The sequence below is a fragment of the Ambystoma mexicanum genome, chromosome 1p (assembly GCF_040938575.1).
Source record: "Ambystoma mexicanum isolate Mex_15411 chromosome 1p, UKY_AmexF1_1, whole genome shotgun sequence".
Taxonomy (NCBI): Eukaryota; Metazoa; Chordata; class Amphibia; order Caudata; family Ambystomatidae; genus Ambystoma; species Ambystoma mexicanum.
Window position 1 is genome coordinate 1,224,458,620 of NC_090921.1, and position 25,288 is coordinate 1,224,483,907.

Genomic DNA, 25,288 nt, shown 5'->3' on the forward strand with positions numbered 1-25,288 from the left:
TCCTTTCCCCGGCACCCGATTCCATCTCCTCCATACTTATGGTAAACCATATCTTTCAACCCATAGAACATATATCTTTTCTCAGAGGTATTCCCATAGTAATCTTTACCCCCAGATTTGCGCCAACATAGTCTGGATGGTTTCTTGCTTTGCTGTCTTACTTTCTATATCAGAAAGAAGATAAGTTACTTCTCAGAATTATTCTCTTGCACGAATCACTGGGGTCTAGATGAACCCTATCCAGTGCCATCCAGCGGTTAGGTCAGCTGATGTAACAGGCAGGACTCACACATTCCTGCCTGTTACATCAGCTTCATTGAACCATATGGCATTCATCTAGTCAGTGAGTTCCTCGGAGGCACATTCCCAGGTTTTTTGCATCCGATCCATATGTATTATCTGAAGAAAGTTACTTCAACCTTTTCTGTTGAGGTTCTTGATTTCCAAATCAGGCCCCTAAAACACAGTCTACTGCAGCAATGGAACTACCATCAGAGGAGTAGCTTGCAGAAAGTGCCACAGTGGCTGCTTGCACACGTGATGATGCAGCTAAGCCAACATGCTTTTGTCAAGTTGCTCCAACTTAAGTTTGGAAGCCTTGTTTTTCCCATTCTTTATTTCTTAGGAATTGTGGGTTGAATAAAGAAGAGAGTAGATTTTCCACACTCAACTCCATTCATGCCAATTAATAACATATCACAATATTTGCTCATACGTCCCATGATACTGTACATGGATATTTATTGATAAATACCTTGATGATACCGTAAATTGAAATTCTGGACAATGGTCATAATAAAATAACATGTCCCCTCCTATCTTTCAGATAAATGGTGTGTATCAAACTCTGCCTATAAATCTCAACAGAGGAAGCATTGCCATCTTTAAGAACGGAGCGTATACAGTGCTGAAGACAGACTTCGGCCTCACTGTGAACTATGATATGAGCTACAGTGTCTTCATCACCCTCCCTGCACTCTATCAGAATCAGATCGGTGGCCTGTGTGGCAACTTCAATGGCAAGACCTCAGATGACTTCACCACCCCAAGTAGCTCTATTGTGAACAATGCCTTCACCTTTGGTATTAGCTGGATGTCAACGGGCAGCACCGGTTGTGACCACGGCTGCTCAGACAACTGCCCCGTCTGTAGTGCAGAAAAACTCATGCCATCTAAATCAGCCTGCTGGATCATCCAGAACCCCAGAGGTCCCTTCTCCTCCTGCCACGCGAAGGTGGACCCAGCGCACTACTTCTCTGACTGTGTCTACGACCACTGCCTCACTGAGGGGAACAGCACGGTGCTGTGCCAGGCCATTCAGACCTACGCAGCCACCTGCCAGGCAGCCAACGTGACCATCGGCAGCTGGAGGAACAGTTCTTTCTGTGGTGAGATGCAGGGAACATAAATTGTATGTACTGATTCAATTATGGAATGGAAGGTCCAAAACATCCTCAAGCAATTAATCACATCATGCATTATTTCTGAAAATGATTACTTTTTCAAATATTTGCTATGACTACAAGGCCCATCACTTGAACGGCTTACCGGAACTTGCTTAGAGGCATGTCTGTGGGGACCATACAACGATCTCCTTTCATGCAACCACATGCCAGACCAGTAGCTGCATAAGATAACAGTAAAACACTATTCACTAAGTAATCCCAAAGATGTATTTCCATTACATTTTCCTCAGAGACAGTAATGCAAATATTATTCATTTGATAGATAAGAATGCGCCGAAGGAAGCTGGTAACGAAGAGGCACATTACATTCTGTAAACCATGTTAGAGCAGTACAGCAATGTGAATGCATTGGGGCTTATCTTTACAAGCGTGGCTGCGCTGAAAGGTGGTGGTAACGGAATTACCACCCTTTTTTACCACTCTACAAAATTATGGGTGTGAGGGTATGACATCAGCCAAAGCTATTTGCTCCCCAAACAAAGAAGGAGTTCCTGCCGTCAAAATTACCACTGGCAGTAATTCAATCAATCCTATGAGAATCCACAATGGGGGATAAAGAAAAATTGTGGTTTGGAGGATTTTCACAGATATAATTTGCATACACTACGTATGACACTGGGCGTAGGGAGGAGGGGTGCTTTTCTTTTAAAGGGGGAATATTTCAAATGGCTCTGATATCTTTTAGAAGCTGATTTCACAGACATGGTTGCAAGCGTCTAAATTTGATTAAACACATATTTCAAGTGTGCTCTCGGGATTCCCGTTATAGCAGGACACCTAGTACCATCACAAACCATTAGGGAGAAAATATATTAATTACAGAGAAGAATCACGTGGACATAAACACTCCCCAGAGTGCAATCAGACCACAGGAGGCCTAACATAAATTGGTGCCGTAAAAATCTGTTTTTCATTCACGCCAATCACTTAAGACCTACTTCTCTGCTTCAGCATATCAACCACTAAATGTTGTTATTTTACTGAGAACATGCCTTTTTGCTATCGATAGGGGTGTCTACGGCAGCCAGGCCGTTTTGTGGATTCAGATTTCCTGCTATCGACTTTAACTTTCTTTTGGTCTCAAACCAATTACCTGTACTATTGAGGCCTTCACCTTTTGTTGCACAGCAAATTAATGCATCATTGTGTAGCCTGTGGCCGTACTAATGTCTGAATAAAAGTTAAATATATTGCAATGCATATCCATATGCACACCATGCTTAGTCCACCTTGATCCTGTGCGCAATTTGGCTTTCAAATGTGGGCTGGGGTCAGACTCGGATGCGAAAGGTGTGCATATGTTCATGGCCCTTTCTCTTTTCAAACCCAAATAGAGGCACTGTGTCAGACTGGAGCTAGGCGAGGAACCGGAAGATAAGTGAGGAACCGGAAGCTAGGCGAGGAACTGGAAGCTAGGCGAGGAACCGGAAGATTGGCGAGGAACCGGAAGCTAGGCGAGGAACCGGAAGATAAGCGAGGAACCGGAAGCTAGGCGAGGAACCGGAAGATAGGCGAGGAACCGGAACATAGGCGAGGAACCGGAAGATAGGCGAGGAACCGGAAGCTAGGCGAGGAACCGGAAGATAAGCGAGGAACCGGAAGCTAGGCGAGGAACCGGAAGATAGGCGAGGAACCGGAACATAGGCGAGGAACCGGAAGATAGGCGAGGAACCGGAAGATAAGCGAGGAACCGGAAGCTAGGCGAGGAACCGGAAGATAAGCGAGGAACCGGAAGCTAGGCGAGGAACCGGAAGCTAGGCGAGGAACCGGAAGATAGGCTTGCATGTTTTATCACATTTAGTTGGACCTTTGCACTGCCATGTGTGTAACAAAACCGGCACATCCCCGCGGATGCTGCACATGCACATCACTGCATGAAGCTGTATGATGCTTGATGGTGAGATCATGTTCTCAGTAAATGCCAAAGTTTCCCAAGCCAAGAATGTCCTATGTGCACACGGACTAGATGCTCAGCAGATTGGTATTTGAAATGTCCTCTGTCTTATATTCCCCCTAAGAGGCTGTTGACTTTCACTCATATTGAGTGCTCCTACCGTTGGATTTCATTTTTTAGTAAGACCTGGGTTGAAAAGGTGGTTAGTGCCTAAATGCGTGCTCCATGCCCCTGTTGCTGGAGGAAATGGCTGCTTCTGTGAGACCGGAGGGATCTGCTGCATTCCTGCCATGATCTCCAGGTAGATGTTCCGACTTTGCTAACGTTCCCTTGTTGTGCTTAAATAAAGAACCTTAACTCACTATCATCCCTATGCTTCTACATATCAATTCCTAATCTATTTTAAGGGGGGTAGGATTAAAAGAGTAGCTCATGTGATTGTGCATGAAGTAGTGACAAAGATACTCTCTCAAAAATGTCCATCTTTGGTCATTGCTTCAGAATTCCTAATTGCCACAAGATGGGTTTCCACTCGCAACACACTTGCAATGCCACTGAAGTCTCCAAACATCCACCCCTTCCACCAATTTGGCGGACTGTAGCGCTTATGGTGTCATGATAGCCTTCTGAGTGAATAGTAGCACTTTATAAAAACCCACTACATATAGAAATGCATTCCTGCACGAGCCTTGGTGCTGACCTGCAGCTAGCACAATGCTACTGCAGTGAACAGCACAGCAGTTTGCAGAGACACCACGATCCTAATCTTAGATATGACCAAGTGGCTTAATCAGTGCACATTAAATCATTATCATATAGAACAATTCACAATGTGTGTGTCGCTGTGTTCACCCCCCGCCCCCGTTAGAAATATGGTTGGGGTTCGCCAGTTGATACACATAGCTGCAAAGTTTAAGGGCCTCATTACAGGGAAGGCGGTAATGGTTAACGGCCACCGTTAATGGTAACGGTGACCGTTAACCATTACCGCCTTACTACGAGGTCCCTTAGCGGGTTGGTGCTTTAACACCTGCTTTTTGCAGGCGTTAAAAATCAACCCGCTAAGGGACCTCGGAGCTAATTACGGCACCGCAAAATTGCGGTGCCGTAATTGGCACCTTCCCCATTCCCATAGAGCCCTATGGGGCAGAAATGGGAATAGGGAAGGGCAATGGCCGAAGGGGGATTTACCGCCCCTCCAACCTTGGAATGGGGCGGTAAATCCCCTTTCCGCCAAGGCAGTGCCGGTATTTTACCGGCATGAGCCATGGCACTAATAGCGCCATGGCTCACCGCCTTCCGTGTAATGAGGCCCTAAGTCTTGTCATTGGCGTTTTCTAGGGCTACGGTCACCCACATTCATAAACATCTCATCAAGCAAACCCACTGAAGGTTCATGACTGTGATTACAAACAACTTCAACCCAGACACAGACATTTTGCAGTTGGTGTTTACTATGGAATGGCAATTCTATAAGTTATAATCACGGTGCTTACTGCCTCCAAGTGAGAATCAAGAAGATGACCCACTGGATCGTTCCTTCTCCAGATTCCCTGCTGTGGATGGATTCAGAGTCTATTTAACAGCATGATGCCACTTCCACTTTACCCAGAGGTCCTCTTCCATTCATTGTTGCCTGATGTCATTGATTTCAGGGTTTGTGTCTACAGGCAGTAACTGTGTTTCTGCTGTTCTCTGCAGGCATGCGATGCCCCGAAAATACCCACTACCACCTCTGCGGCAGACAATGCCAGGATTCGTGTGTCGCAGCATCATTACTTCCGCATTGCAGGGGCCCCTGCTCTGAAGGCTGCTTCTGCGATGATGGCTACAAGCAAAGCGGGGATGCCTGTGTGAAGGAGGAGCAGTGTGGGTGTCAGCATGAAGGCATGTACTATGATGTAAGTTCATTTGATGTATTTTCAATTCATTCTTTTGCAAGGCAGGACAGGGTGCAAGGTGGAAAGAGTGACACAGCTACTTAATAGGGCTGGTACAATTGGTATGTCTTCTGCCTTTATCAAAAGTGTTTGGTATTGCCACTTGGAATCATACCCACGTGTATCACCTCTAGGTTAACTAGTTGTGGCTTGGTTATGGCATGAAAGTGTAGAGGCATGCACGTCACGAGTGTGGTAATAGGTGTCAGTGCCCCACTGTTTACCTGCTCTACCGTCCAGAGATACCAAACTGTTAATTCACTCATTTGCTGGCTCTTTTTTAAGTGATGCACCGACCCTCAATCACTTTAATCCACCTACCAAATAGCAATACTCTCTTCCATTCATCTATGACTCTATTTTCTATAGCCATGAATTGCTTTCATATTAATCTGGCATTGATAATGAAAGAAATGCTCAAAGGTTTCATTATGTATGACATATCTATCTAATATAAAGTATTTGTATCTCTTGATTTCGCGGGTCTTATTTTGTTTTCCACTTTGGTCAATTTCTTTCACAGACCCCCCTTCTCTCAATAACTTAAACTGTGGCAATCTGCAGAATACCCTTCCTTACTTCCTACCAATGCCCCATATCCTCTTCTCTCCCACAGGTTGGTGACCTTGTCTGGCTCTCCGGCTGCTCCCAGAGGTGCCGCTGTGACTCCACAGGCAGTTTCCGATGCATTAATACCAGCTGTGCTCAGGGACATGAGTGCACAGTACAGAACGGGAAGCTTGGATGCCAGAGCCCCTGGGCAATCTGCACGGTGACCGGAGACCCCCATTACCACTCCTTCGATGGCGCTGTAGCCAACTTCATGGGAACCTGTGCCTATGAGGTCAGCCAGGGCTCCAGCGCGTCCTCTGGATTCTCCTTCCGGGTGGTGGCAGAGAACAGGCGTTACCAGAACCCGCGCGTGTCCTTTGTGTATCGCGTCACCATCTGGCTGAACAGTACTGACAGGAACGTCAAGCTCGTCTTCGAACAAGGAAAGATTCCACTGGTGAGAGCAGCAGATTCATACCTTTAGAAATCTGTACAATTAAAATCAAAAGGTTTATTAGCATTTTGCACTTCCGTGTATGTGTTTTATAATTGTAAGTGTCCTGGATTGTTGTCTGCAACCTGAACATAATCCGCTGGCATGCTATCAAGCTGTGTAGGTCTTTGTTGACATCTTAGAGAAATAGCACTACCACTGATATGGAGGTATAGTTATTTAAATGTTCTTGGAGCAGCGCCTCCCCATAGCTCTGCTTTTATGGTTTACATAAACTGCGCATGTAATGTACACACTTTTTTAGACATTTGTATATGTTTTGTCAATCTGCATTCATATTGACTGCACTCAAGGAAGGAAAAAAAGAAAACTTGCTGGGATCTTTAATGAGGGATCCGGGTCATTAGCATCAGGTTCAGCCCCCAGAACAGGTGCTTGTTTCTACTCGCACCCGAGGCTATACTAGCAAAGTATTTGGCAGAAATAATGTGCTGCAGCGAGCTCGCAATCTGTTGTTCCTGGCAAAGACAGATTCTCTTCCATTTCCATGGTGGCCAGGGCAGACAGCAAGGTGAGGTGTGGCACTCCATCAGTGAGAGCTAAGTGTATTACAGATTGGGAAGAGAGGTGGAGGGGAGATGAGGAAAGTAGTCGGGGAGATGCGGGAAGTGGCGCGGTGAGGGAGGAGAGATGACAGCCAGGGGGGGGTGCAGCTTGCTCCTAGCACATGTTTGAATCAAGAGAATCATCTCCTGTTTGAAGCAACCCGATTGGCTGACATTTCCGCAGAGGGTGCTAATTAGGATAAATGGACCTTTATATTTATTTGTTTTGTTTAAAAATTACTGTGGCATATCAATATTACATTTGAATATCCACAATGTATGAGTTCCTATTTCTTCTGTTCTCGTGCCAGCACACACAGCTATTGTTAAATGCATGCCTTCCTCATCACAGTGCATTCCAAGAGTATGCCATCAGAAGTATGTTTTCAGTTAGCATTGTATGCATTGTAATTCACCATCACACTGTGCATTAGTTTCAGAGGCATTAAAAGAAAGTCAATGCAGTGGGCTAACCTGCATTTTCTCACTTGCCGTGCTGTAGCAAGGTGCTATCTCAGTACTGAGTTTTAGAATGAGTATCATCTTCTACATTCGACTATCCAGTGAAATCACTCTCTCCATATTTCAGATCGATGGCATCGGAGCTCGGCTACCTGCTGCGCTGGGCTCTCTGGCAAACGTCACAGCAGTCAAGAGTTCCATTTCTGTGGACACACTGTTTGGGGTGCGCATCCATTACAATGGCATCAACACACTGATGGTGCAGGTCAGACCCCAATACCAGGGTCATCTGAGAGGGATGTGCGGTAACTTTAATGGCAACAGCAAGGATGACAAAAGCATGCCTGATGGAAGACTGGCACGGAATGATGCAGAGTTTGGCAATTCATGGCGAGCGGACATAAGTTCTCCAGGGTAAGGTCTATTTGATACATGGCAAGAACATCTAGGAGTGCATGAGACTTAACATGACATTGATCCAACACATCCCCTCCGTCTCCACCAATGGAAATATATCACTCTGGGTAAGGTCACAGACCTGGAACTAAGCAACAGACCCCATGCATGTCTATGTTGAACTTTTGGGTTGCACTGTTTTTGGAGTCCATTATATTAACAACACATTGGGCCTCATTACACGGTAGGCGGTGAGCCATGATGCTATTAGCGACATGGCTCATGCCGGTAAAATACTGGCACCGCCTTGGAGGAAAGGGGATTTACCACCCCATTCCAAGGTTGGAGGGGCGGTAAATCCCCTTTCCGCCATTGCCCTTCCCCATTCCCATTTCTGCCCCATAGGGCTCTATGGAAATGGGGAAGGCGCTAATTACGCCACCGCAATTTTGCGGTGCTGTAATTAGCTCCGAGGTCCCTTTGCGGGTTGGATTTTAACGCCTGCAAGAAGCAGGCGTTAAATCCTCCAACCCGCAAAGGGACCTCGTAGTACGGCGGTAAGGGTTAACGGTCACCGTTGCCATTTAAGATATCCCTTATTACTTCATTTTGCTAATTGTATTAAAATTGTTGGAAAAGATAGCCTAGTATTTACCTTTGCTTTCCATGTTTACATATGCAGCTGCCAAGAGGGGGAGAATACAGGAGGAGGAGGAAACGAAACCTGCACCAATTTAGAAACTGTTCAGCAGATGTGCAGTATCCTGACCCGCCCGTCGGGTCCCTTTGATGAGTGTCACTGGTATGAAGAGACAGATCCATTCTTAGCCTCTTGTGTGTATGACCTATGTTACTATGGAACCACGAAGGGCATGCTTTGCACCGCCATCGCATCATACAAAGAGGTCTGTCACCTTCACAGCTTGGTGATTCCTGACTGGAGACAAGAACTGCAATGTGGTAAGTCACCGGAGAGTGCCCACTGACCAAGGTGGTGGCAACATCTTGTAACTCCTCTTTCTCCCTAGTTTATTGCTAAGAGTCACTGTGGTGGAAGCCTAGATAAGTGTATCACATCCCTGTACGGAGCCGTCTGAGAAAATAACATAGAGTGAGAATAGATAAAAAGTGGAAATTAGAAAATGGAAAAATAAAAAAGAGACAGTGCAAGATAAGTAGATATGTGTCAAAGGACCCACATTTTATCCCAAAGGTCGGCACATTTTTTCTGTTAAAAGGAAGTGTGTCAGGGTCGAGGGACCACCTAAATTGAAAACAGGAAATGTAACTAAGAATAATTTACAAAGACAGACTAAAAAATCCAGTGTTGGTGTGGCACTGAAGGGAAAGAGATGGAGACTATTTGACCTTTATTTTGCCTTCACATGCTCCCAGCCATAACGCCACTTTGTTCAGGCGTGTTCAGTGTCTCTGATTTAATTGAAACACATCAAACATGCAATTCATCAAACAGGGAGTTACAATGCAAACATATCCATTAACTATTTCATAGGGAAAAACTCTATCTACTCGCACCAGATAAATGTCCACATGTCAACATAGCCCAGCACCTGGAAACACGTGATTCTAGAAAAAAATAAGTTAAAAAGAACAATTTTCAACAGTAAAGGGGTCTGAGAAATTAACAGTTTTACAAACATACATTCTTGTAAAATATATTTAAATGCTTTCCACTGACATCAATTGAGGTCAACAATACACAATATCTAGCATGGATAAGTGAATACTGATATTATTCATTTCAGATAGTTGAACAATCCGTGGCCAGTGGTTTAGGAGCTTTGGGGAAAGAGGGAAATATATGAATCATATAAGCTTTGAGTTCTGCATACCGGGAATGGGGAAATGGCATTTGGAAACCAAATACTAAAACGATTATAGGAGAATAGTGGAATCTACATAAATGCTTATATTGCTAAAGTGGAATAGTGATAAAACATCCATCCTTTGCGATGCTCTTCTGGTACAGAATACAAGGAACACCCATTTCTGTGGAGCCAAGTCTCTTCTTTTAAATGACCTGGACCATATGTAATAAAATGGACACAAACAGCCCATCAGCTTATTGGGGAAATTACCTTTATCCATAAAGGTGTGAACTGTGAAGAACTGTTGGAAGAACCAGAGCAGTTGATAAAAGAAAGCCCTGAGAATATGGGCAACATTGACTTCCCATTGGAGTTGTCAATGAGATAGAATAGCAGGGCTAAGGTCGAGGGTACACGCGGGGGGACGGAGTCCACCCACTTTTTTTCAGAGGGTGTACTCAGTCCCCCCAGCTAAAATGAGAAACATTGAATGTCCACTTTGAATTCATGATCGAAAAGTCGTCAGGTTTGCAGGCAAGACAATGCACCCCATGCACTATATAACCTAATGAAAATAGCAAACAATTAAAAGTAAAATCTCCCATTTTGGTACTGCAAGTTCCTGGTGTCTCCTTGTCATTCAATGGTGTTGGAAGTACCCGACCTTAACTCGCTGGCCCTGGTCAGAGGCTCTCTGAAAGTGGAGGGGAGTGTTCAAGAATCATGCAATTTACACCTGTGGCATATGTTTAGCATGTATTTATTATTTTGATTTTCCCTTGTCACTGGCCTCTTTGCATGATTTTAAAAAAAGCACCAGAAATAAGTGTCCTGGAGTGTGCAGTGTTCCTTGTTTTTTTGCTGTACATATGAATGAATTCTGCATACTGTACGGACTTTATCCAGAACCAAAACAAGCTTTAGTACACTTCTTGAGGAACACCCTCTCCACAATGTGCTTATCTCTCGCTCACCCACCTTCCTCAGTCGTTGACTCTACAGCCGCAGCGTGGTTGGTTGAGGGGTCCTCTGCTCTAACTTGCCTGCTGGAAATAGTTCCCACATGTTGCAAGGCACCATGGATGGTTTCAAATAACCTAATCTGTTCTCTCTTGGCACCGTGCACCTGGCCCCCCTCTGTCCTCTGGGCCCAGGTACCTGCTCACCTTGCCACCCTGCCACACTGCCTCCGGGCCACCCCTTGCACTGGGGTCTGTATCTGTACCCATACAGTCCCACTTGCCATTTGCTGGCTGCACTATCACTGTTTGTTGCCTTTATTATTTATTTATTATTATTTATCTGTTTCCCCTTCGCTCTGCACTTTCCACTTCTGCCCCCTTCCAGGCACGTTTCCCCTCCCCCTTCTCCCAGGCACCTGCGCATTCTCAATGTCACTGGGCCTAGAAAGATCGTTGTTTTGTGCTCGCCTGCTCCCCTCCCTTGCCTTGTCGCGCTCTGAAACACTTGTGTAAGCGCACGATACAAATAAAATATCAATTCAATTCCATCCCTTCGCTGATCAAGTAGCACAGGTTCAGAAATGCTCGACACCCAACATCCTTTTTGGCTTATGGGTAAACTAATAATATTTAGTGCTGACATTTAAAAATGTGTCTAACAGCAGCAGAGCTTTAAAAGTGAATGATTGAACAGAAAGTAAAAAAAGCGGTGTTAGTCCTTCTGGGGGCAGTGAAGTGTGAACCTTTTGCACAGACCGCCACTGTACTGTATAGCCCATGGCATGATTATAATATTACAAACTGTAGCGCATGTCTATTCCCATTTCTACTGTTTGTGCATTAAGCACTTACTTTATAAAAGCAAACAAAAAAAGTAAAATAACATCGGCGTTGGATGGATGACAAGGGAGTTTGAAATGTTGGAATGAAAGTGGAATGGGAATTGTTAGCTCTCAACCTTTCCACCTGGCCTTGCAAGCTGCGAGATCAGCTCCATATGGCATTGCTTAGGGCATCAGTCTGCGTATTTTAAACTAGGCTGTTCTGTAATAAAGAAAGTCAAGCATAGGAGACCAACTCCACAAAGGCAATGTCAGAGGAGCCAGCTCTCTTGACTGCAGCACATATGGGGGGGGGCAGGTAATTACCACTCGCCAGTGTTCCGCTTAAACACATCCCCATTTGTCACCATGCAGTCAGCTTGGGCAAAAACGCGCACCCGGGTAGCACATTTTCATCTAGCACCACACAGTGGGGAGAGTGAGGAGGTTCAATTACTGTCTCGTTTGGCATCTCGATGATGGGAGCTAATACATACATCTAGATGAGACCACAGATCCTGCATCAGAGCAGAGAATTGCAGACAGGAATTGGGAATAAAACATGACCATACATTCATTCATTAAATATACTTGAGTTTCATATATCATGTGGATTAATGTGGCTCGTTGGGGTCAAGGTGGGGTTTGATTAGCTACTAAGGCTGGGCTCTCTGCTTGTCAAATATACAACTAAACATTCTTCACTTTTATTTCCAAAATGTATTCATGTTCCCATGAGGCATTTTTAATTGTTGTGCCTTCAATACTGAATGTTGACTGAATTAAAGCAATTATTACATTTTCTGCAGATGACAACTGTAATGAAAACAGTCACTATGAGCTATTTGGCACTGGCTGCCCAATCACCTGCGAAAATCTCCACCAAAATGCTGCCTGTACTGCAGACAGCATGGACGGATGCGTCTGTGATGACGGGTATGCGCTTCATGCCAGCTCCTGTGTACCCGTGAGTCAGTGCGGCTGCACCATGAATGGAGTGTACTACAAACTGGGCGACGAAGCCTTCCTAACAGACGCCTGCAGCCAGAAGTGCACCTGCATTGCCCAGCAGATGGTGTGTGAAGCCCACACATGCGCCACACTGGAGGAGTGCAAAGTCATGAATGGAATCAGGAAGTGCTACCCGGTAGACAGCGGCATCTGCTGGGCCTCCGGGGATCCACACTACCACACCTTTGATGGAGTCTCCTTCGACTACCAGGGAACCTGCAAGTACACCCTCAGCAAATCTAGCAACACTGGCAGTCTCACCAACTTTAGCATCATGGTGCAGAACGAGCACCGACTGTCGCCAGTGGTGGCCTGGACACGAATGGTAGAAGTGAACGTCTACGGGGAACAGATTTCTATCGTGAGCGGAGAATATGGCACAATTCAGGTGAGGAACATTCAATTGTGAGAAGTAAAAAAGCAGCAAAGGTTAATGGGGTGGGAGAACCATGTCAATGGGCCTCATTACACGGAAGGCGGTAACCATGGCGCTATTAGCGCCATGGTTGCTGCCAGTATTTTACTGAGTCCGCCATGGTGAATGGCGGAATTACCACCCTATCCCAAGGTGTGTGGGGGCGGTAATTCCCCATTCACCATGGCACTTCCCCATTCCCATTTTTGCCCCAATAGGGCTCAATAGGAATGGGGAAGGCGGTAATTACGATACCTCCAAGGTCCCTTTGCGGGTCCCGTCCTTAATGGCTGGCAAAACCAGCTGTTAAGGTAGGGACCCACAAAGGGACCTCGTAGTAAGACGGTAAGGGTTTACCGGCACTGGTACCCTTACCGGTAAACCCTTACCACCATCCGTGTAATGAGGCCCAATGACTCATACATAATCCATTTGTTCAAAGCACAGACCATTAAACTCTTACAAAGAATATACTTGTGGCTTGAGGCGAGGCTGATAAATGAAAATGCCCATCAAACTAGAACACAGAGGGCCGATTTACAAACATGTTTTCAATGGGAGTTTGCCATGTTAATATTTTTTTTGTAAGTCAGGATCAGAGTGTTTTTGCAATCATGGATACTGCCTCAAGTGTGTCAAATGAGACATATATCCGTTGATGTGTAGGTTAAGTAGACTGCCTTAGCCGTACTTCTTTACCTTTAGTTGACTTATGATTCCAGAATATCTACATGTATTTAAGATGTAATGGGAATTTAGTCAATTTCAGCAAAGCAGACTAAAAATGAACCAAATCATGGCAGTGACATCAACAAAGGTTGCAATGTCAACGAAAATGAATATGTTCATATCATGTTAGCACCAAGGAACACCTGTGCACGTTAACACAGATATAGAGTTTGCACGTTGCATCTGATTGTTTATAGTCTAATCTCAGTTTAAAAGAAACAAGGTCAACTGTTGCCATGTCCATTATATAGTCAACGTGTGCAGGAACAAAATATGTACATATGACCAAACCGTTTGAGTGAAGGTTTTACCCATTCTCTGTGCAGATCAATGGGGACCTGTCACTTCTCCCACTATCGCTTCAGTCTGGGAAAATACAGGTCTACTTCAGTGGATCCTCTGCAGTGGTACAGACCGATTTCGGCCTCGTGGTGTCCTTCGACTGGTCCCATCATGTATCTGTCCAAGTCCCGGCAGCTTACTCTGGATCTGTATCTGGCCTCTGTGGAAACTTCAATGGAAACAAGAGTGATGATCTCAGGATTCCCGATGGCTCCCTAGTGAGCAGCGCAGTCACGTTTGGAAACAGCTGGCGGGAAGACGATGATGACTCTGATTTCCACTGCATAGACACTGACAACCCACCTGTGTGTGGTGAGGATATGGTGGCCCAGTACAGCAACCAGAGCCACTGTGGAATCATGAAGGATCCCGCCGGTCCTTTTAGAAACGGCATCAATGCTGACACTGATGTCTTCTTCAAGAACTGCGTCTATGACATGTGCGGGACAGATGGTGACCACGCGACCCTCTGTGAAATTGTGAAAGGTTATGCCCACCATTGCCAGAAGCAAGGCGTTGCCATCCAGGAATGGAGAAGCCTACTGGGGTGTGGTAAGTGAGGACCTAATGTAATTCTAATTATTTTTCTGCACGTATTGCCAAGTTCCCGGTGTGCCGAAAGAAGGGACTCATGCTTAATATGTTTTGAAGTGTACCCTTGATTGGCAAAGGTAAAGTGAACCCTTTCTGGTCTTTTCGCAGACATGAGTGTTTATGTACTCTGTTCATTGGCCAGAGTCGGAATTCTCGCTGTGCCTAATAGATAACTCCATATAGGCTTTCAGGACATAATGTTACCCCAAAACGAAAATGTAATTGCTGTCGTCCTATGTTGCCTCACAATCTGAAAAACCTAGTTAATTCTCCAAAAATGATCAATTATTGATGGGTGGCATACAGTGAATACCCAAAGCATGCTGATGCCATCCCCAGAAAAGATTAACCAATTTGCAAATCAGACACGTTCATTTCAGACATAGAAACATGATCCATGAAAATAACTAAACACTGTGGGCCCGATTCATAGAATATTTGCCCGGTTCAAAGTGAATTTGCACTGCTGAAAAGTGACTATGCGCTGACTTTGCCCGGACTTGGCACTGCAAAAATACACTTTGCATGGTTCCATGAATCAGGATTTGTGTGGGCAGTGCAAATTCACTTTGAACCCGAAAATATTCCATGAATTGGGCCCTATATTTATTAGTAATTTCTTACACGCACATATGCGTAAAATGGCATTCAAATTTAGGAATTTGGGGTTGATTTTTGAAGTGCGCCTCATAGAACAATTAAGACAGTGTGTAACGTTTGCTCTTCCCTCCGTATGCATTGAAGTCCATGCATTTGATTGTATCGACTTCTTTCGATAGGGTGCGCAGTTTTTAGCAGTTTTTAGCATGTGACAATGTTATGCTGTGTGCCAGGCAAAACGGAAGGTTAGCAACACACTGGCCATTACTGATTGTCGTTTGTTAGTTGGTACTAACTTAGGTTGCACCCAGCTTCTCATGGATGCGTCTAAATGTGTTCCAAGTCCACACCTGGAACCCAAGATGCCCAGGCTTAACAATGTCTGGGTTCAACCTAACTCATAGTAAACGAGGTGCCTTTACACTATTACATGTATTGTCCACTGTTAAAAGACTACATCAATGCTCTCATTCCCAGGTCTTCATGTGAGACAGCAGGTGTTCCAGCTCTTTAAGCATCAACCCCAACTGATGCAGATCTTTCCCCATATGTCCTTTTGTATACTTTGCATTTAAGTGCTTAGCCTACTGGTTGAAGAGCACTGGACAAGTACCACCCTTGAATAAATATGCGTGGTGGAGCGACACTGGTTAGATGGATTAACAAGCCAGCATGTGTGTCACTTTGTCCTTTGGTACACATAGGAAGGAGTTTAACTGATAAGGTTCAAACACTAGTCCAAGCACAGCTGCCAAGTATAGTCAGATATGCTGCCACGCACTCCTTATTTCAATTAATCTCGTATAAACATTGCTGTCCTTTTATCAAAGCTGAATTCTTTAAAAAGATGTAACATTTTTCTTTTCGCTGGCTAATGATGAGCTGGCAGCATGTCTGCATTTTTGGAGAGTTGGAGGTAAAGCCACACTGCACATTTTTGATGTTCTTGTACATTTACATATTTTTGGGGGGGGGGGAGAAACTCCTCTCAACACCGTATGATACCACTCTTTTAAACAATGCAATGGCATAGCGCCCTATTGCTTTACAGGCCTTTACACCTAATCCTACCAAGGAGCCATTATTATTGGTCTACCTATGCACTGATAACAACCCTGGTACATTCAACCATGAGATGTTCCAAAAGTAATTTCTTCAATCCCACATTCTGGGAAACGATATCTTTTATAGCAGTATTTTTACAGACATTGTTGTTACTGTCATTAACATGTGACAATCAAATGCTTTTGGACATGCATGAGGAGTTACTGCTTAGAATAAGACCAATAATTTAAATGCATCCTAATTGTGTTTCTTCAGAGTTGACCTGCTCCAATAACCAGCACTACCGGCTGTGCGGATCTTCTTGTCCAGCAACCTGCGCCAATGTGTCTGTGCCAGCCACCTGTCCGACGCCATGCATGGAAGGATGCCAATGCAAAAGTGGATTCATGCTGAGTGGCACAGACTGTGTGCCCCAGAGTCAGTGCGGCTGCACAGAAAATGGAAATTACTACCAGGCTGGAGACAGCTTCTGGAAAAAGGACAACTGCCAGACGTTGTGTAGATGCAATGGTACTTCTGGAGGTGTCCAGTGCTCCAGTTCCTCGTGCACCAATGGAGAAATATGCACCACTGTCAAGGGGGTCTACGGCTGCCATTCTCTTCCTGATGGCATCTGCCGAGCATCAGGAGACCCCCATTATACTAGCTTTGACGGGAGAAGGTTTGACTTTCAGGGTACCTGCAAATATATCTTGTCTGAATCACGCGGGGTGGCTGGAGTGCTTCCCTCCTTCAGAGTCGAGGTAAAGAATGAGAATTGGCGCGGCCTACAAGTTGCAGTGACTGCAGAGGTCTTCGTCATCGTGAACCAGACTCAGATCCAACTGCAAAGTGGCACAAGTGGCACCGTCAAGGTAAATATGCAGTCTATAGTGTTCATGATACCTGGGAGATTTAACAATGTGAGTAATGTTCACAAACCATATCTACTATACTCCACTGTAGCTCATCTGCCTATTTGTAGCAATCAGTTAACAGTGCAGCTCATGGAACGCTTGGAGGTGCTTGCAATACCAAGCTAATTGGAATGAAAAAGGCTGGAGGGCAAAAACATGTTCCATTTTATGACCGTCTGCAAATGATGTCATTTAAAAAGCATGGTTCTATAAAAACAAGGAATGGTAGGTTTGTGCAAGGTCACAAACAACCCATAAAAAAGATCAGTGTTCCACGTGTTTTGTTCAGATTTCATTTAAGTTGCAGTATTACATTTGGCGGCTCGACTAGGCATGAGCTTGAGAAATAGTATGAATGATTGCAATGGCAATACCCCAACCCTCGGTGCTGCGGCGCTTGGCGATCCATGAAGCATTACTGTCATTGTCAGACACCACAGTGTTGAACATTTTCCTAAGGCTCATGCAAAATCGCTGTCAAGTGAATCATCACAGTTGTAAGACAACTGTGCAGCTTTTTCGGTACATTATCGTATAGCCATGAACAATTGGGTCATTACTAAACCTGCATTGTGATTGGTTCTTCAGAATGAGTTTTTACTTTGATGTGAAGCGGTCCAGGGCCAGTCGGAATCGCCCTTCACAATGCAAGCTAGTGTTCCTCATTGCATGCATTCTCTCCACACGGTGATTGCAGCATGACATCGTCGATATTTTCCAATCTTTTAAAACGAAAGTCATCTGCACAGTAGGTATTCTTAATCAACTGCAACTGCTTCCTCAACACGTGTCAATAATACAGCCTTATAGAATGAGGCAGGGATCATTATCACGGGATAATGACATGCCACCAAGTTATGGGCCGAGGCCCATGAGTTGGGGAAGGGTCATTATCCAAAGCAATAATGACCCCTCCCAAGGTGTATACTGCTATTAGCACATGTTTTGCAATTTTCGTGCAGAAGCCAAAAATGGTGCTTTAGGAGTGAGAAAGTAAATAGACAAACTGAGTTGGTAAATTAAATGTGGTTTTATTTTGTAGTATTTAAATAGCATGGTTGTCTTCAAATTAAGCATTTTATCTGAAATTTGATTGAACTAGAACAGGTGAACTATGAGAAAGTGAAAGCGTAATCCACTGTTTTTAGCTTTCTCTTCCATGGGTTAATTAGCATGTTGTAGGAAAAAAGGTCCTCCCAGCGAGGAAGTGTCTTCTTGAAACAAAGCGTTGCCTGTAAAGTGCATTGTTGTTTCTCTGTCTGCTTCCGAAAACAGAATGTTCAGTTTGCAGTCAATACCAGTAATTATTGACCGCACTTTAAACATTCTGACTGGCTGAGAGGAGGTCAATGGCAAATTCCATGTGCTAATAACAAATAGTAAAGGTCTGGGTGATAAATCATTGAAAAAAATATATTACATGAGAGATACATGGCATATGTTTTGTGCTATATTGAATTAATCACTGTGCTTTGGTTGGAATTTTATTAGTTAAACTTTACTCATGAGTTAAAGCGAATTGGCCTGATTTGCGAAGCGTTTTTGAATGGGACTTTCTAAATAAAAAATCAGGCCGAATGTGTCTGACATATGCTCAGAGAAACTGATTTTATCAAAACGCAATTGAGTAGAATTTGTGTAACTGCCATGTCACGGTTGACACTGGATTTCAAAATTGTGTTTTTGTACTAGCATAATTAGGAGACCTCATAAACCATTCTGTATGGTATGAGCAACAACTATATAAGCAACTGTATTATATGAGAGTGGTCGGGTCACTGATATCAAGTATTTTAGGTTGCCATTTTTGTGAAACAGTGCCCTTAATGGAGCCCTATGCCAGGCTCTTGGGTGCATAGTTGAAATGCCTTGGAGAATTGAGAAGCAAATTATTAGACAAATCAGTGGTCAAAATCAAGTTGTGGGCGAATCTACAATTAGAAGGCATGATGGAAGTAGCACAGTGCTTAATTAACGTTGATTGGTTTGGTGAAGCAATTGTTTTCTGATCATGGTTTTATAAGCTTCGGGTTCTTAATGCATTTTTCTCTACACAAAAAATATTTGTTTTCCTTCCAGATAAATGGAGTTGTCCAGAAACTGCCAGTAAATCTCAGTGGTGGCCACATCACCATCATACGGAGTGGGGCCTACACAGTGCTGAGAACAGACTTCGGCTTGACAGTCAACTATGACATGGTCTATAGCGTCTTTGTTACACTGCCTGCTCGGTACCAGGGTAAAACTGCTGGTCTGTGTGGCAACTTCAATGGCAAGCCCTTGGACGATTTCAGCACTCCGAGCGGCTCCATACTGAACAATGCTTTTGTCTTCGGTATGAGCTGGATGTCAACGGGCAGCAGCAGTTGTGACCACGGCTGCTCAGATTCCTGCCCCGTCTGCAGTGCAGAAAAACTCATGCCATCTAAATCAGCCTGCTGGATCATCCAGAACCCCAGAGGACCCTTCTCCTCCTGCCACGCGAAGGTGGACCCAGCACACTACTTCTCTGACTGTGTCTACGACCACTGCCTCACTGAGGGGAACAGCACAGTGCTGTGCCAGGCCATTCAGATCTACGCAGCCACCTGCCAGGCAGCCAATGTGACCATCGCCAGCTGGAGGAACAACAGCTTCTGTGGTGAGGAAGATTGTTTTATTGTTCCTAAATGTTGACATGGATACAATTTAGTGCATTTTCAGAGCATAGCCGATCAGCCAGGAAAATGGCTAGTATTGAACTCCAGGTGCCAAATGGCAAAATGTCCATTTAAGATCAGGTGGCATGCACCTGCTGTATTGCTGTGATCCTGCCCACATTTGTAAACTGCTGCAGGGACCGTTTGTCTACCTTTGGACAGGTCTCCAGTCTTCCGGCCATAAAAGAGAGTGGGTGTGGGGCCAAGATAATGCATATAGGTTTTGGCTACATGTCCATGACCTGTGAGGCATTCCAAATACATTTAATTTGTAGCAAGGACTCCGCATATGGTTTAATCTTCAAGCACCCCTGCTTATGCCACCCCACACACTGGTTTAAGCCATCACATGATGTAAGCCACCCAAAGCAAGGCCTTCTTTTGCATCAGAAAAGTTCCATGAAAATGGGAGCACTATCCTTCGCGAACGTGCTGGAGCAATAGGTCACCTGGCATGCTTGATATTGCAGAAATGGAAATGCAGCCACTTCTGTGCAGGAAAGTGTGCAACATGCACAACAAATAGGGGTGTGCTGTCATTGTGTGCACCTGACAAATTCCATGAGCTATGAACCAACATCGGTGTCATCTAATATTGGACCAGTACAATATTGAAGGAATTGTCTTCTGACCTTACCCAGTAGATGTAGCCTCCCTCCCTTGCTATGGTTACATTAGATTTTGAACTGCAAAATAGAATGTGTATACCTCTACATCAGAGCACAATCACGCTGCACATGTAGAAAACTAACACTTTTAAAGCAAATAAATAGAAGATGGGGCTCCAAATTGAAAATCTTAAATGACATCTTTGTGTTCTTGTCTTTTCGCTTTAACCAGCCATTCAGTGCCCAGCAAACAGTCACTATGAACTATGTGGACAGCAGTGCAAGGACTCATGCACTGCCAGCACTCTCCTGCCCCACTGTGGCGTCACGTGCTCTGAGGGATGTGTCTGTGATGCCGGCTATATGAGAAGCGGGGATACCTGTGTGCAAGCGGGCCAGTGCGGATGTCAGCACGAGGGGCTGTACTACGAAGTGAGTGCTGTATTTATTTATATATATACAGTAGGAACGATGCTCTTTTGATCAAAAAAGAACGTACAATCGATAAGAAATCAGATTTGAAGGGAAGCAGTGAGCTTCTTACAATGGGGTGAGTTTGAGGGACATTCTGACCAGGTTGTGGACGGGAGTAAATGGAACAGTTACCGGGGACAATACATAAGTAGACATGCATAGATTAAGGACATTGAACATTACATATTTTTAAGTGCAGGTAGGCGGTACAGCCAGCTGTGCTCCTGATGTGACCATGATGGTTGAAGTGCTAGAGTGGAGGCAGAGGAAGTGAGCGACAGAGGCAGGATAGAGCCGAGCGAAAATGTTAGCTAGTAGGCAGATGAGAGGTAAGTTAAGAGGGTTACTGGGAGGCGAGGAGGTAGGTTTTTAGTTTGGTTTTGAACAAATCCATGTGGACTGCCCCTCAGATGTCCGGGGGAAGAGAATTCAAGGCAAGTGGAGCAAGAAGAGAGAAGGAGAGGAAGTGAGAAAAAGCACAGGAGGGCGAGGAACCACAAGGGTAGTTGAGGAAGCACAGCAGAGATTTTGAGAAGGCTTGTAGAGTTGGATAGAGGACAATAGAGACAGTGGTGCTCTACCGTGGATAGATTTGTGAACCAGGAGAAGAAATTGACATCTGGCGTTTTTGCATTATCATATATTCCTTCATTTGCACATGCACTCCTCCCAATACTCACCAATGAGCAGCTCCTCCTATTGCACCAATGGAGCTGCAGCATAGATATTCCAACGCACTCCATTCCTAATCTGCAGCCACTCCCTGCTTCTCCGCAGCCAGGACTTACCCAAGCCCCTACCTATACATCTATACTCCTCCAGAACTGAGATGTGACCCATGCATTCAGAGCAAATGCAAATGCAGGTTCCTCCATAGTACTTGCATTGCAATTTATGGTTTCTACTCCACTACCCTACGCATACCTCACAACTTCTCCTCTCCTCCAGCAACGGGAAACTACACAGTTCGGTCCATTTCAGGCATGTTTTGACTTGCATCAATCTCATACATTTCAGCACTGCAGCCTCTTGCAAAGATGTGCACCTCAAACACCATATTAACATCTTTAGTAAACCCAAATCTCATTGCCTAGCATTAACATTAAAACCGTTAGCAACTGGTATACCCTGGTAATACTATTAGGGCATAATTCACAAAGCGTTGTTCAATCCCATTGAAAAATGCTTTGTGAATGAGGCTCATACTTTCATTAGTATAAATACAGCAGCTCAGAATTTTTCATTCAGCAGGGCTGATATTCAAAACGTTTCCCAGTGGGATTGCGCCATTGTAAAACGCTTTTGTACATTAGGCCCAACATGTAATTGCCTTTTTGCAGAAAGGACGTTCGAGGCAACAACTTCATGCTTTACTCATTTTCTCTGATCCTTCCTGGAAGTGTGTCACACGCTCTCCCTTTTCCATCTCTCTCATGGCTTAGGTTGGTGACCTAGTCTGGCTCTACGGTTGCACGCAACGCTGCCGCTGTGATTCGCCCGGTTCCTTCCGCTGCCAGAGTTCCAGCTGTCCTCAGGGTCAGCAGTGCACCATCAAGAACGAGAAGCTGGGCTGCCAGACTGACTGGGCGATCTGCATGGTGAGCGGTGACCCCCACTACTACACGTATGACGGAGCTCTGGCTCACTTCCAAGGGACCTGCGCCTACGAGATCAGCCAGACTTCCGGCGCCATCTCAGGATTTTCTTTCCGTGTCGTCGCCAGCAACAAACACCGTGGTGGCTCTCAAGTGTCCTTTGTCTATCGGGTGGACATTTGGTTGGAAAGCACAGATGCCAGGGTCCATATCATCCTGGAGGAAGGAAAGCAAGTTCTGGTGAGTGAACATTAATGTATACTTGAAAAAAATGTTACATTACAGTTGGCTCCTACAAGGCTTCCATTCCTCCCCAAAGACGACGTGCATATCTGCAATTGCCATTGCTTTATAAATACATCTGCTTACTTTTGCTGCTTAATTCCTATGGTGGCGAAATCCAGTCTTTTGTCATGCATATTTATTTATTTTTACTTGCACGAGCGTGCTCCTATACTTACGTTGCTTCACCAGTTCCTTCATATTGAAATATAATAATCACATTGAATGTGCCTATATATATATATATATATATATATATTTATTTATTTCGGCAACGTTTCATCTATTTTTGAGCGAGGAATACACACTATTTATCAAAGACGGCGAGCATGCTCGTTTTCTCCTGGAAATAATGAAAGACTGACTGGATGAATATCCAATTCCCTTTCAGATTGAGGGAGCAGTGACCCACCTCCCAGCCCAGCTGGGGTCCTTGGCCACCGTGTACAGCAACGGCACCATGATAACGGTGGACACGCCCTTCTCTGTCAGCATCCAGTACGACGGAGGCAGTACTTTGGCGGTTCGTGTCGGGTCCCAGTACCAGAACCAGCTCAAGGGATTGTGTGGAAACTGCAACGGTGACCAGAGAGATGACAAAATGATGCCAAGCAGCCTCCTGGCGCAGAGCGACACAGAGTTCGGAAACTCGTGGAAAGCAGACATTGCCCTGGAAGGGTATGGAGCGTTGTGTCATGTCCAGTCAATGTTCTTTCAATGAGAATATTGTACCTTGAGACTGCAAGGAGCTGATGAGCTCTTTGCAGGGGGAGTAGCAGGAGATGGCGTGCTATAAGAGATGCCATCATCCTGAATTACAGTCCAAACATTACCATCTGCGGCTTCTGCATGCGAGTGGAGCATGCACCTTACTTTTAGTCTGAGTAAAAAGGGCTAATGTCTCAGTTACAAAAAGGAGATTTATTTATGTATTTGTTTATTTTACATTTTAAAGCACCACTTTTACTGAAAATAGCCTACTTGGGAGAGAAGTACATTGCAAACTGATTCCCAGATATTAATTTGAGCTTGTTTTTGTGTATTCACCCAAAACCATCTTTACGTTTTTTTTATAGTTTAGTTCAGTGTAAATGTTGCATTTCTTTGACGTTTTACTTCAGATCTCCTTTTCACAAATGTGGCAACGTTTGATTTGTCTTTGTTTGCGCATGTTGATATATGTTGGCATGTTCGGTACATTCCTTACATTCCTGTACATTCATTACTGTGCGTTGTACAGGATCATTTACGTCCAGTGTTTGTTTCCTACCCCGATAGAGAGAGCGAGAGAAAGTAAGGCCCGTTATGTTCCCTGGCAATGCACTTGCTGTCAGGTCGCTGTGGGTGAGTGACTAATAAGTACACATATTACAGATATTAAGCCCCCTTCTATCGTAGGCAGTGGGTACAATCTCCTCAAAATAGCTTCAAACAGATGTTTCTGCTTTTCAACGACTGCGTCTGAAGAATTGCCACATGCAGTAATGCTTAGACTGCATGCAGTAATGCATACAGGGTAATTACACATTTGGAAGTGGGGTAAAAGTGCAGTTTAAAATTCTGATAAATCCGTTACTGGCCCTTTTACTGCACTGCCAAACTACAGGTTTGCCAGAGGGGATTACCTGATTTACCCCCAGCCAAGATCTGGAGGAAAAATCAGGACCCCACGGCACCAGCAACATTGAAATGACCACCCATAACGTTTCTAAGGGAAGCAGAATAGCTCAAATTGTATGGAGTGTTAGAGCAGAGCAGATGAAAACTTCACAAGTTCCTTAGTTGAGGATTTTTACTGGCACACACAATTATACGGATCAGCAGCATGTGCACGCTAGTGTACACAATAAAAGTACTCCGTGTGGATGATGTGGACCATTCTTGTAGCCTTATCAGTAAAACCTATGTAGACTTAGCTCTTCTTTTTTTAACAAAATGCTGCAATACACTATACAGGGTTGCCCTCACCCACCACAACTAAAAAAAAGCAAATAAATATCATGCTTTGATGCGGGAGCCTGCTTTTGAATGGCAGCGCTACAAAAACATATACATGCTGCACTGTTTTCATGCGTGTGTCTTACCGAGCAAGGCTTTAAAAACAAACACGCAAAGCAAATATTGTCAAATTTCAGGCAATTCGGGGTTTTGCCAAATAGGTTCTGTAAGCTATGCCCCAACACACCCTACAAGCCGTTACAATTATGTTTTTGTAGAAGAACATGTACAGGTTCACTGTTGTGACATTCTTGTGACAAATGATGAACTTGAGGAAAGATTAGGTGTTGCAAAGCCTGTCTTGTATTATGGCCAAATAACAGAACCCATTTAGATCCCATGAGCTCAATGGAATGGCCTAGTATCCGTTCATAGCTGCCTGTCTTCCCCTGCTTAAGTTTAAACAGAAGGAGTCCTGCTCTCTTCACCTAGGGTGCATTAGCTCCAGTAAGGCTTGGAGAATGCTCTTCAGGCTGTGTGCTCAGAATTGTTGTCACATCATTAACTGGCTGCACCCCTTAAGTACATTTTTTTATTGAACAAAAAGGGTCCACAATTCTTGTGATACCATTTGCAATATTAAAGTACAAAATAAAAAA

General features: G+C 44.5%; 3 protein-coding genes across 3 annotated transcripts in view; 2 read left to right on the forward strand and 1 right to left on the reverse strand.

The window, feature by feature from the left end:
* Window positions 1–1,472, forward strand: part of LOC138537842 (IgGFc-binding protein-like) — a 74,995-nt gene extending 73,523 nt beyond the window's left edge. Inside the window, exon 32 of the mRNA XM_069641486.1 lies at window positions 827–1,472. Coding sequence (XP_069497587.1) covers window positions 827–1,408 — 582 coding nt within the window. The 3' untranslated portion in view covers window positions 1,409–1,472. The remainder of the gene's footprint in view (window positions 1–826) is intronic.
* A 312-nt stretch (window positions 1,473–1,784) lies between these two features.
* The window catches only part of LOC138537998 (IgGFc-binding protein-like), a 109,487-nt gene continuing 85,983 nt past the window's right edge, over window positions 1,785–25,288 (forward strand). Inside the window, exons 1-12 of the mRNA XM_069641500.1 lie at window positions 1,785–1,857; window positions 5,062–5,261; window positions 5,917–6,309; window positions 7,501–7,787; window positions 8,452–8,729; window positions 12,191–12,780; window positions 13,863–14,430; window positions 16,393–16,991; window positions 19,113–19,674; window positions 20,573–20,772; window positions 22,257–22,649; window positions 23,083–23,369. Of these exons, the coding sequence (XP_069497601.1) occupies window positions 1,785–1,857; window positions 5,062–5,261; window positions 5,917–6,309; window positions 7,501–7,787; window positions 8,452–8,729; window positions 12,191–12,780; window positions 13,863–14,430; window positions 16,393–16,991; window positions 19,113–19,674; window positions 20,573–20,772; window positions 22,257–22,649; window positions 23,083–23,369 (4,430 nt within the window). The remainder of the gene's footprint in view (window positions 1,858–5,061; window positions 5,262–5,916; window positions 6,310–7,500; window positions 7,788–8,451; window positions 8,730–12,190; window positions 12,781–13,862; window positions 14,431–16,392; window positions 16,992–19,112; window positions 19,675–20,572; window positions 20,773–22,256; window positions 22,650–23,082; window positions 23,370–25,288) is intronic.
* Window positions 22,383–25,288, reverse strand: part of LOC138452228 (uncharacterized) — a 404,096-nt gene continuing 401,190 nt past the window's right edge. The window contains exon 4 of the transcript XR_011260203.1: window positions 22,383–22,625. The gene's annotated coding sequence lies outside the window, so the exon portion shown is untranslated. The remainder of the gene's footprint in view (window positions 22,626–25,288) is intronic.